The sequence below is a fragment of the Muscardinus avellanarius genome (assembly GCF_963383645.1).
Source record: "Muscardinus avellanarius genome assembly, chromosome: 4".
In the NCBI taxonomy this organism is placed as follows: domain Eukaryota; kingdom Metazoa; phylum Chordata; class Mammalia; order Rodentia; family Gliridae; genus Muscardinus; species Muscardinus avellanarius.
Window position 1 is genome coordinate 17,409,047 of NC_137789.1, and position 12,639 is coordinate 17,421,685.

The window sequence follows — 12,639 nt, forward strand, 5'->3', positions numbered from 1 at the left end:
GACTAGGCTGAGTGAGCAGGTCAGAGGTGTTTCTAGGATAAAGAACCATGTGGATAACAGGTAAGGAAGGGATGGCGCGCCATCCCTGGGCCTCTGCCTGTGCACACGGGCTGCTGCCCAGAGCCCTAGCCACCGGTCTGGAGGTCCCACGGCTCCCTGTAGGTCTGCAGAGAACTGGGAAGGGCGCATGTGTCTTCCCGTTCCTTCCGCTGGGATGGGGGTTGGCTGGGGTTGCAGAGTCCTACGTGGGTCTCCAGATGGACAGTGGATTCTAGAATATGGCACCTTCTCCAGTGGTCCAGCCTCGCCCACTTCCCAATTGAGAACTTGTAATCGCATCCTGCTGGATCAGGCCCAGCTTCCTCCGCTCAGAACTCACGGGTTCCCCGGCCCGGCTTCCACCAGCCTCGCCGCATTTAGCAGCCTGAGTCCTTCACTCCCCTGTCCCATCCCCGCCGCCACCATCACTTATGCAAGTACAGTAGTCTCTCTCCTGTAGGAGGCCTCCTGCGCCTCCTCTAGTAAAACATTTAAATATATTTCCCCACATGTTTTCTTGTTCCACGTCCTTTAATTATCTGGCAGGCTTTTAGGGTTGACTAAGAAAACGGTTCTTTTTCCCTTTTGCCAGAGAGGAGCTTTTAAAGTCATGAACTCATTAGTTGTCTGGAACACATAAAGTAACACTTAATGTAACTCCCCTTCTCCATACAAAGTGTGTGTGTGTGTGTGTGTGTGTGTGTGTGTGTGTGTGTATGTGTATGTGTGTGTGTGTGTGGTGCTGGGGGATTGAACTCAGGGGCATTCTACCTCCAAGCTATGCCCCAGCCTTCTTCATTTTTTGTTTTGAAACAAGGTCTCAAAAGGTTCCTGAGGCTGGCCTCGAACCATCCATCCTCCTATCTCAGCCTCCTAAGTACTGGGACTACAGGCATGCACTACCATGCCCAACATGTCTTACATTTTCTTTTCTCCTCCTTTTCCTTCTTTTCCTCCTTTTCCTCCTCCTCTCCTCCTCCTCCTCCTCCTCCCTCCTCCTCCTCCTCCTCCTCTTCTTCTTCTCTCTTTTTTTTATGGTACTAGGGTTCCTGAAAACCCTTCTACTTCTGGGCTACACTCCAGACCTATTTTTTATATTTTTATTTGGAAACAGGGTCTCTTAAAAGCCAGTGCGGCTGGCTTCTAACATGCGCAATTTTCCTGTCTCTGCCTCCCAAGCGCAGGGATTACAAGCATGCGCCACCACGCCCGGCGTTTGTCTTATGTTTTCTAACAACCTTTAGGCCTCCTGAGGGCAGGGACTATTTCTTTGTAATTTTTTCAGACTACTAGCACATGACCCAGAATTTAACTTCCTGTTTCAGAGAGAGAAGTTAAAGTGAAGGCCCAGAAGCGCCTAGGCTTTGGCGGGTCAAGCTGAATCACTCCTTTTGCTGTTAGCGGTCGGTTCCGTTTGCTCTGTCCCCTCAGAGAGAGCCAAGATGTCTGCCGACTGTCAGAAAGTGCGACGTGACTGTCATTTACCAGCTCTTAATTCCTCACAATTGGCCACCATTCTAATTTGCAGTTGAGCCGCAGCGACTGTAACTTACAAGGCTCCTCCACAGCTGGCTCACGGAATTTGGATGATTGGCGTTGAACTGAATGAGAAGAAATCCAGCCATTGTCTCAGATATTAATTTTGTAAATCAGAACGAGCTATTTATAAATCCTGGGATGTTTGGTACAGCTAACTTTTCCAAGGTTTACAGTTTGATGTCAACTCTTAAAAAAATACACTCCAAAGCGTGTGTGTGTGTGTGTGTGTGTGTGTGTGTGTGGGCGCGCGCGCGTGTGTGTGTGCATGCATAACATTTTTTTTAAAAGAGTTTGAGCCGTGCTTTCTTATTCTTCTCCCCCCTCCTTCTTTTTTATTGTATTAGGGATTGAACCCATAGACATCCTACCTCTGAGCTATACCCCCAGCCCTAGTTTTTATTTTGGAATGGGGTCTTGCTAAGTTGCTGAGAATCTCACTACATTGACGAGACCGTCCTTGAACTCGCGATCCTCCTGCCTCAGCCTCATAAGCACCGGGTTTCTAGGAGTTCACCACCATGCCCTACTTCTTACTATTGAAGTTTGGCCCTCAGGACCCACTCCTACCACCTCAAGAAATCTTTTGTTTCATAGCCACTGTTGCTGTGTTTAAAGATCAGTTCTTTCCTTTTTCTCCATTTTGAGCTGTTTTCACGTCTAGTCTTTTCCTTCGGCAATACACAGACTAGAGTCACTTAAGACACATCTGAAGATGAGCATCGAGGTCTGAGTCCAGTCGTCAGGCCCTTGCATGTGCATTCGGGGCCCCTTTGGAGCTGGAGGCCCTGGCACAGAGGGTGGACCGCTCTGCATCGCCTGGTACCATAGGTCACAGCTGTAGGAACCGCAGACTGTGGAGTGCCCCGGAGGATGTTGAGTCCAAAGACGTTCCTAGGACGTAAAATGAGTAGAGTAAGTTTCCCAGGTTCTCAGCTTTTAGGAATTTGGACGGCACGGTTGAAGTAGCATCCTCTGGCCAAAATAACAACATTGCATTTTCATTTTAATTGGGATTCAGGGAGAGTCACGCTGCCAGGCTCGTGTCTTGTAGAGCGGTGCCCGAGTCACGTTGCTAGGACGCCAGTCCCAGCTCTGGTAGGAGCTAGTTAGTGCGCTTTTAAGTCCCCGTGGGTCCGTAGCCTCAGTTTTCCTTTCTCTACACAGTAAATTGCTCAACTCTGTGATCTCTCTCCAAGACTGATTTCTGCCCCCATTCATATCTCTATCTATTATTTTCCTACTCCTGTTGATTTCACTGGTGCTGTTTATATTTTTTTATATATATATTTTTTCTTTGGTGTAGAAATACCTATCTTTTCCTCCTTTGCAAAACTTTTCTGGGAGTAATTTTACAGCCAGGTAAAATGGAATGGAAAGGACCAGTCACGTTTATTGATGACCACTGAATGAGCTGGACAATTAATTAGGGTAGAGCGTAGCTGGAAAGCGGGGTGCACAGGCCAGCGGTGTCCCTATCCACCTGAATTCTTTCTCCTGGAAGGCAGGCCGTGTTCTCTCTGGAGCGGAGGGTTCAGCCCTTCAGCTAGAGCACATTTGCCGGCGTGAGACATTCCTCATGCTTTTGTTATCTGTTTGCATTTCAGGACCACAGTAGTAGCAGCAGCTGCCTTCTTGGATGCCTTTCAGAAAGTGGCTGACATGGCCACCAACACACGGGGTAAGCAGATGGAGGGCTGGGCTCAGTACTCACAGAATTCAGCGTGTGGGCTCCTTCCCCCGGGTGGCTTCCCAAGAAGACACAGCTCAAGCTCTCAGAGCTTAGCTGACTCAGAGTTCTCATTTATTTTTTTTTTAACTCCGTGGGGTTCCATGTATTAGAAGTTGTAACTACTACACCAGATAATAAAGCACGTGTGGAAAAAACTGGAAGATGAACAGGAGCCACCGTTCCGACTTGGCGGCTTCCTGATCCCTTCACGACGTTAGTCTTGACCTATGCCTTTGGGTACGCTTTGGTTTTCCTCCTGCCAAATGTGGTGCCCTGGTTTTTCCACATCCCCTGGTGGAATGGGAAGCCGTGGAGATGTTGTGATAGCCATTTTCCTGGGATCCTACCCAGCGAGGAGTGCTTTTATGATAAGTACCGTGTCCTGCGGGCTGTCTGGGTTTATGAGTCGCCCACCTTTGACTGCAGATCCCCTGAACTAGAGATCGAACACAGTACCCAGAACATAGTTGATATTCAAAATGTGTTTCCCGAAATCAGTTGGCAAAGGGACATATTTTGGAAAAATGTGGTGGCTCCAGTGGATACAAAGAATGTTCATAACGTGCGAAAGATCTAGAGGAAAACACCCGCCCCCTTTGTGCGTGTCCATCTTCAGATGGACAACATGGCCGGCAACGCGGAGGCCCCTGGTCAAGGGAGGGCGCTGTCCTCTTTTTCCTGCCTCTTTCCTGCCTCTTGCCTGCCTCATTCTGGGTTTCCTTTATACACACATTCCTGATCTCTGCACTGTCAGGGTGACACTGGAAAATTTGGGGGTTGGGGGGAGGTGTTAGGCATTGTCCCCAGTCCCATGACAGCTTAGTTTCTCTGAAGCACACCTCCAGTGTCTGGGTAGATGCCCGTTCACGACAGGTGCCGCTTAACTATTCAAACAGAAGTAGCAAGGACATGCCTTTAAGGAACTCCATTTCCTTTGATGGCAGGCACTGTCATGGGACCACAAAAATCAATCCCTTACTCTCCTCATCCTGGGGGAGTTTAAAATTGAGAGGGGAGAATTAGAGGTGTAAATAAAGAACGTGAGTGTCGAAATAATATGGTAATGGAGCGCAACAGAGTGCAAAGGGAATAGAGGGGAGCGAGCCATTAACCCGGCTCAGGGACTCAGGGAAGGCTTCCCAGGGGAGCTGACGTCTCCTCGTTTCCAAGATGCTAACGGTGTTTCAGGAGGTTCCCCGGGAGAATGTGACCGAGGCGGCAGAGCTGTGGTTTCTCCATCGGGGCTGTTAGCTTGGGATAGTTCTTAACCATTTAAAAAATTATTGTAATGACTTAAAAAAATGATTACCCAGGCTTCTGTGTGTCTGTTAAAGAAACTTCAGAAAATACGGCCTTAGAGAAGCACTTAACATGCAAGCCAAGGGTTGCCACCGTTAAAATGATTGGGTCTGCTTTATATTTTCATCTAGCTCAGCGCTATCTGGAACTGGGCTTGTCAGCTAGATTGATGTCTTTCTGGAAGAGCCCCCAGCCTGTCCTTTTTTTTTTTTTTCTTTCTGTTTAATGCTGCACTACTTTTTTTTGGGGTGGTGGTGGTACTGGGGATGGAACCCTTCTACGTCCGGGCTACACTCCCAGACCTACGAATCTGCACAATCCTCCCATCTCTGCCTTCCAAGTGTGGGGATTAGAAGCGTGCGCCACCATGCCCGGCTCTACTTTATTTATTTATTTAATTTTGCAGTACTTGGGACAGAACCTGGGGGCAGTCTATCTCTAAGCTATATCCCCCCCCCGCCGTATTTTTTATTCTTTATATTGAAACAGGGTCTCACTGAGTTGCAAAGGGCCTCATAAGTAGCTGAGGCTGGCCACGAACCCAGACCCTCCTGTCTCAGCCTCCCAAATGCTGGGATCACAAGTGTGCATCACCACGCCCGGCTTGCACTACTATTTTTAAAGAATGTACACGTCTGGCTTCACATTGCTGAGGCTGTGGGACTCTATGTTTTTTTGTATTTTACTGTTTAATTATTAGAGGATCCTAAGGGGTGGACAGGAAAGACATCCCCTGATTGTCCATAATTTCCTGTGGTAAGAACCTGAGTTTTTTAAGAGACTGTTCCCGGGCTGGTTGTTGGTGGGAAACTGGAGGGCCTGGAAATTCTCATGGCTTGAAGGGAGGTGAAAAAAGAGCAATTATTTGTGGGAAAAGAAACTGGAAGAGGCCCTGTGTGGTGGTAGAGGTGGGGCGTAGATAGGAGTTTGGAGGTGATATATTTGACCAAAGACAAATAATGTCACTGTGAGGAGATCCTGGCGTTGACATAATGTTAAACTGCTTGGTTGCAGGTCATTTTTAGCGATGCCAGAACACTTTGTTTGGAAGCCACGTGCACTAACGTTTCCATAGGGCGAGGGAGCGTGGGAACTCTCATAGGACCTGAAAACTACAAGGTTGATAGAAAGGAGGCCTATTTTATGGAGAAGATAAGAGAAACCGGGCTGCTCTGTCCAGATGTCAAGTGTCAGTTGGGATGAGAAGCGAATGTTTAGTTAAAAATGGAAAAAAAACATAGAAGATGCTCTTTATTTAAAAAAAAAATCAAAGTATATAAAGTAAAAGCTACCCTCAGCCCTTGGGTTTAGCATCATTTATAGACTTCTTTGTATTTATAAATAAACACATCTGGGAGGAAAGAAAAGAACAGTATGTGGAATGATGTATGGGCTGAGATGTATCTGCGTGGTGTTTTTAGGGACCGGCCCCTAGGGCACTTTCATCTCATGGTTTATTATAATAATTATCTTTCCATGTTAGCACCTATAGAGCTACCTGGTTCTTCCAAGTGGACAGATGGGATTTCAGTGTCTGGATATAGCACCATTTAATTACTGTTCTGTTGAAGGACATTTAAATTGCCACCAGGTATTGCTGTTACAAATTGTGCTGCAGTTAACATCTGTGTATACATCCGTCTGGACTTCTGAGTGGTGTGTGTGTGTGTGTGTGTGTGTGTGTGGTGTGCTGGGGACTGAACCCAGGGCCTTGAACATCCTAGGCAAGCACTTTACCACTGAGCCACCTCCTCAACCCAAGATTTATTTTTAATAGTGCATGCATCACCAAGAAAATGATGAGTCTGTAGAAATAGTCCCAGCTGTTTGGATCAGCTGCAAGTATGTTCAGGGCGTAAGGATGGAACAGCTCGTAACTCTCAGAGTTTGCAAGGTATTCTCTGCTGAAAGAGAATCCTTAGTTGGGCTTTTGCTTCTAGCCTACATTGCTGTATTCTTTTTTAAGTCCCTTTGACAAGGAACTTATTTTTTTGTTTCCTGAACTTTTGGAGATATGCAGTATATAATTAAGTTTATTACATACTGTAATAAATTAATTTGCTATTATTTTTTGTTTCCTGAACTCTTAGAGAGATTCAGTATGTCATCTCACTATGCAATAGGACACCAGAACTTATAATTGTAATTTAGCATCCCTTGCCTAACCTGTCCTCCTTTCTCTTTCCCTCCTAACTTCCCAGCCTCTAGTTACTGTTTCTCCTCTCAACTCCTATGACAACCTTTTAAAAAATATTCCACATATGAATGAGACCATGCAGTACTTGTCTTTCTGGGCCTAGCTTACTGGACTTAACATCATGACCTCCAGTTCCATCTGTGTTGTCACAAATGACTGAATTTCATTCTTTTTCATCACTGAATAGTATTCCACAGGGAATGTGTACCCCATTTTCATTATCCTTCCATGGATGGACACTTAGATTAAAATTTTTGTGTTATGGTGCTGGGGTGATGGACATGTAGGTTGTTTCCATTTGGGTCTTTTACAAATAGTTTCAGTCAGCGTGGGGGTGCAGATGTCTCTTTGACAGACTACTTTTATTTCCTTCGGATATATACCTTGTAGGGGAATTGGTGGATCATACGGTAAAATTCTATTTTTAATTATTTGTGGAACCTTCATCCTGTTTTCCATTCCCTCCAATAGTATACGAGGAAGGGTACCCTTTCCTCTACATCCTCACCAGCACTTGTTATCTTTTTCATTAGGAGCCATTCATACGGAGTCAGGTGATACCTCACCATGGTTTTGATTAGCATTTCCATCCTGATTAGTATATCAGATTTAAAAAAAATTGTTGGGGGGGGGGCTGAGGATTGAACCCAGGGGAATTCTACCTACACACTACACCTGAGCCCTATTTTTATCCTTTGCTTTGAAACAGGGTCTCACCTAGTTGCTGAGAGCCTCACTCAGTTGCTGAGGCTGGTTGTGAACCCGCAATCCTCCTGTCTCAGCCTCCCCAGCACCGGAATTATAAGCATAAGCCACCATACCTGGCTATATTCGATTTTTAATATACCTGTTGGCCATTTGTGTGTCTTTTGCAGTTCTTCTTAAGTGTACCTCTTTTGGGAAAGTCCCCAGAATTTTAAGTTAGCAGGCTTTCAATTTCCAGATTATTAGCATTTTATATTATTTTTCAAAAGAAATAGCTTTAAAAAAGGTTTTTGTCCCTTTTGAGCAAACCTTTTATACTAAAGTTCTTAATGTTTACTTAGGTTAGTATTTTTATTTTAGCTACGATAAGGGTAAAATCCATCTAGTCATTGTATACTTACTGTTAGAATGTGGGAATAGAACTCCATTTTGTGCATTTTTTGTGTGTGGTGGTATTGGGGTTCCTGGAAGCCCTTCTACCTCCGGGCTACACTCCCAGACCTATTTTATACTCTTTTATTTTTGGAAACAGGGTCTCTTAAGCCAGCAATGCTGGCTTCGAACCTGTGCGATTCTTCCGTCTCCACCTCCCAAGCGCGGGGATTACAAGCGTGCGCCACCATGTCCGGCTTGTGCATTACTTTTTGAATGAAAGATTCTAAGTTGGCTACATATATATATATTTTGGTTAATAATTAAGCTATAATAGAATTTGAGTTTACTAGTGTGAGCATGTTGATTTTTACACTCTGTTATATATGAAGTGTTAAAAGTGAAAGTACACCTTTATTTTCTGGGTCATTTCCACAAAAAATTAGTTTGTAGGTTTTCTCTACACCTAAAACCTTCGACTGGCGCAGGGTCTCTGATATTTTTGATTCCACAAGGGACCAGCACGTGGCCCATCTTAGTAGTTGAGGAATAGTTGAACTGACTGATAATGTGTTTGTCTGGGTTACATTAAAAAAAAAAAAAAAGAAAAAGAAAAGACGCACTGGGGCAGTTACGGAGAAGGCTTCTCAACACCCTGGCAATGCTGGATGTTTTGGGGATGAGATGGCGCCCATGAGCCCGGCCCTCGTCCTGCGGCCACTTGTGCTGTTCCAGCACAGCCTTCCACGGCCCCCCGCGTCCTTTGCTGCATTAGCACGAACCTTGGAAGAAGAGCGCGCCGTGTGGCCTTCACTCTGTCTGCCTCCATTTGCCAGAATGACTTTTACGGCTGTGGAAACCCATGTAGAGAATGTCCAGATGGTGACCCACCAAACCCATAGGAAAGGGTTTAAGGGTCTAAGAAGACAAGAAATGGATCCCAGGCAGTCTAGGCCATTTTTAATGTCCCCAGACCTTTATACATTGCTTTAAAAAGTGGGCACGGGAGCCGGGCGTGGTGGCACACGCTTATGATCCCAGTACTTGAGAGGCTGAGACAGGAGGTTCACAGGTTCACAGCCAGCCTCAGCTACTGAGATCCTCTGCAACTTGGTGAGGCCCTGTTAAAAAATAAAGAATGAAAAATTGGACTGAAGGCTGGGCGTGGTGGTGCATGCTTGTAATCCCAGTGCTTGGGAGGCGGAGACAGGAGGATTGCCAGCCTCAGCTACTTAGTGAGGCTCTCAGCAACTTAGTGAGACCCTGTTTCCAAACAAAATATAAAATAGGTCTGGGAGTATAGCCTGGAGGTAGAAAGCCTCTGGGTTCCATCCCCAGTACCACCAAAAAAAAAAAAAAAAAAAAAAAAAAAAGGACTGGAGGTGTAGCTCAGAGGTAGAATGCTCCAGGTTCAATCCTCAGCACCACACACAAAAAAATAAATAAATAAAAAGTTGGGCATTATTTTGATCTGGAGAATCACTATCACTTCCCTTTCTTAATCACATGCCACTGGCTGGGCTCTGTTCTGAATGGTCTACACATCCTCCATTCTCCCTTATCTGCTGTGGATACATTCTGAGACCCCCAGTGGATGTGTGCCTGAAACCACCGGATTGTACGGAGCCCTGATATTTATGATATTTCCCCTTGTTCATATGCACTGGCCATGGTAAAGTTTAATTTATAAATTAGGCACAAAGATTAACAGCAATTAAAATGAAACACATATAACACTATCCTGTCCAAAAAAAAAAAAAAGGCATTTCAAACTTAGGAATTGTTTCTGGAATTTTCTTTTTAGTATTTTTGGACCACTGTTTTGTGTTGACGCTGGATAACCAAATCTACAGAAAGTAAACCTGTATGCGCAATGGGACTACTGTAGTAAGTCTTTTTGTTCGCACCCCATGCTAGGTGATAGGAAGGGGGCGTAGAGAGGGTTCCTGCCCTGCTGAGCAGTGTCACACAGCTGGGAGCGCTGAGCCGGAGTCTGGCTGGAGCATGGACTTACCCGAGAAGTTAGGATTCCTTATGTAAGGTGCTCCTGGATTTTGTATAACCTTATGTGTGCTTTTAAAGTCACTTGATCCTGAATACATTGGGGAAAAAATCTACACAGCACCTTGGGATTACCATTGGACTGGAGCTGGGGCACCTGAGTCGAACGTGTGTGTGTGTGTGTGTGTTACTGGAGATCGAACCCGGGGCATTCTATCTCTGAGCTATGCCCCAACTCTATTTTATTTTTTATTTTTGAAATAGGTCTATTTTGCTAAATTGCTGAGGGTCTTGGTAGGTTGCCAAAACTGGGCTCAAATTTGCCATTCTCCTGTCTCAGCCTCCTAAATCCCAGGATTATAGGCGTGCACGACCATCCCTGATGGACTTCCAAGCATGCCAGGTATGTGGCCCTGCGTAAATTGCATCTCAGTTCTCTGGGCTTTAATTTCCATGCCCGTAAAAGATCGTATGGTCCTAGATAATCACAGTGACCCCCTTTTTTTTTTGCTCTCATATCCCATGATTTTTATGTGTGACTGGGGATTGAACCCAGGGCTATTCTACCTTTGAGCTACATCCCCATCCCTATTTTCTTATTCTTTATTTTGAAATAGGGTCTCACTAAGTTGTAGAGGGCCTCACTAAGTTGCTGAGGCTGGCTGTGAACCTGCGATCCTCCTGTCTCAGCCACCTAAGTACCGGGATTACATGTGTATACCACCACGCCTGGTTTATACTCATGATTTTACATGTTGCCTTGGTCCTGTTAAATATGTTAAATATAGATGAGCTTAGGCAGTGTAATTTTTCTTTTCTATATTATCTAATTGTTTTTTGTGGCACTGGGGATGGAACCCAGGGGCCTTCTCCCTCCAAGCTATACCCCCCAGCCCTATTTTTTATTCTTTCTTTTGAAACAGGGTCTCACTGAGTTGCAAAGGGCCTCACTAAGTAGCTGAAGTTGTTGGCAAACCCGGAGATCATCCTGTCTCAGCCTCCCGAATGCTGGGATTACAAGCGTGCGCCACCATGCCCGGCTTCTGTATTATCTAATTTTTGCTCTGGGGACCAAGGAAGGGAAGGGAACAGGGTTAGTCTGAGAGCGACACACACAGGGAGAGGGTTAGAAGTAAGAAGTGGAAATGGAGATGGGCATTTGGGCTGGCTGAGTTCTGGAGACGGCCCCTCTCAGGCGTGGGACCGGTGTGCCAGGAGGGCAGGTCCAGCCGGAGCTGCGGGACGGCCATCGAGGGCCGAGCGTCAGCCGCGTGCTTCCTCAGTGAGCCTGGAACACCATGGCTGGAGAAGGAAACCATCGCGCCTTATGTTTGGTAAAGCAGGCTTGGGTCTTTAGAAAGCGCCACTTGTTTTTCGTGTCTGTCGCGTATTTTTAGCAGAGATCTGTTAAATGCCATGTCCTGCGGTTCTGCTGGCGGCTTGCACCATTGCCATCCAAAGAAGCTTGTTGTAAGGAGCAGCCATCAGGGCCCTAGCTCAGACCTGTGGAGTCAGAATACCCAAGCGGAGTCAGAGCTTCCCAGAAGACCGGCGCCCCGCGGGCTGTGTTTGTACCATTGCCTACAGCTTTGGTACAAACCTCGCCACAACCCGCCTGCCCTGTGGCTTGTCTGCCTGTGGCTGGCAGCTCCACCCACGAGCAGCTGCTCCCTGTCCCTGAAGTCCTCCCAACCTTTGAGCCTTTCTGCTTGCACAGGTGCATTCCAGCCCTGGAACGCCCTTTCCAGGCCACCTCTGCGCCCCTGCCTTTGCCGGAGGGTCTGCTGGAGGAGAGTCGCAGCGCCTGTGAAACCCTGCCGCTGTGTGCAGGGCTCTGCCTTGGGGCTTCCTGGGCACAGGTTGCTGCTGGACCCCTGGCTTCAGCGCCATGTTCCTTCCCCCATTCCTGAGTGCAGGAGCTCGGAGCCAGGGCCCTGACCTCCTTGCTGAGGCTCAGGTATCTGGCCTTTTGCAGGGTGTGGACGTTTTCTGCGGAGTGAATGAGCAAACGCACACCAGAACTTTCACACGCCCCTGGTGGGGCCAGGGGAGGAAGCCGGTGCCCCGTGGGGATGGAGTTCAGAATTTGAATTTTGGTGACACGCCCCCCTCCCCCCTGAGGTATCTGGTAGGATGTGAGTCCTCCTGTCTCTTCCTGGCTGAAGGAGGCCTCCCCTTCTCCTTGAAGTCATGGGAAGGGCAGCCACCTGTATCTGGCTGGGTGGCGGAGAAGGATGGAATCTTCCCTTCCAGCAGAGAAGGGGCCAGGAAGTGTTTGTGAAGCTGCAGCTGAACCGGTCTTGTTTGCGCCCCAGTTTTATTTTAACCAGGTTGTTTAACTGACACTTCAGTAGCCTTTAACTCCTGGGTTGACTTCGGTGTCAAGTCCAGAGCTGCTTCATTGTAATTAGAGACTTAGGATTTCTGTCTATAAAGCTCTTTACACTCAAACTGCAAAAGATTTTTTTAATTAAAATAAAGTCCGAAAAAAGCCCCTTCTTGTGGGCCTGGACCTGAATATTCACTGGATATTACCTTAAAGGAATGTGGTTAAATTAATTCATTTGATTAAAAAAAGTACACTCTCCCCACCTGTAGTATAGATCATAAACCAGTTTCATTTTCTTTTAGGTTAGTTTTGCTTCCTTCATTAATTTTAATTATTGTTCATAGAGGATTCTCACTTGTGGGCATTTGAGAGACATGCCCTATTGTAATTTTTCTCTAAGAGTCAAGTTTATTGGTTCACAAGATCCAA

At 46.4% G+C, this 12,639-nt stretch overlaps 1 protein-coding gene across 16 annotated transcripts in view; it reads left to right on the forward strand.

The window, feature by feature from the left end:
• Positions 1-12,639, forward strand: part of MTSS1 (MTSS I-BAR domain containing 1) — a gene marked incomplete at both ends in the record, with an annotated part of 169,118 nt that overhangs the window by 28,581 nt on the left and 127,898 nt on the right. For all 16 annotated transcript variants that reach the window (XM_080693825.1, XM_080693821.1, XM_080693816.1 and 13 more), the window contains one exon: positions 3,183-3,256. In XM_080693825.1, coding sequence (XP_080549951.1) covers positions 3,183-3,256 — 74 coding nt within the window. The remainder of the gene's footprint in view (positions 1-3,182; positions 3,257-12,639) is intronic.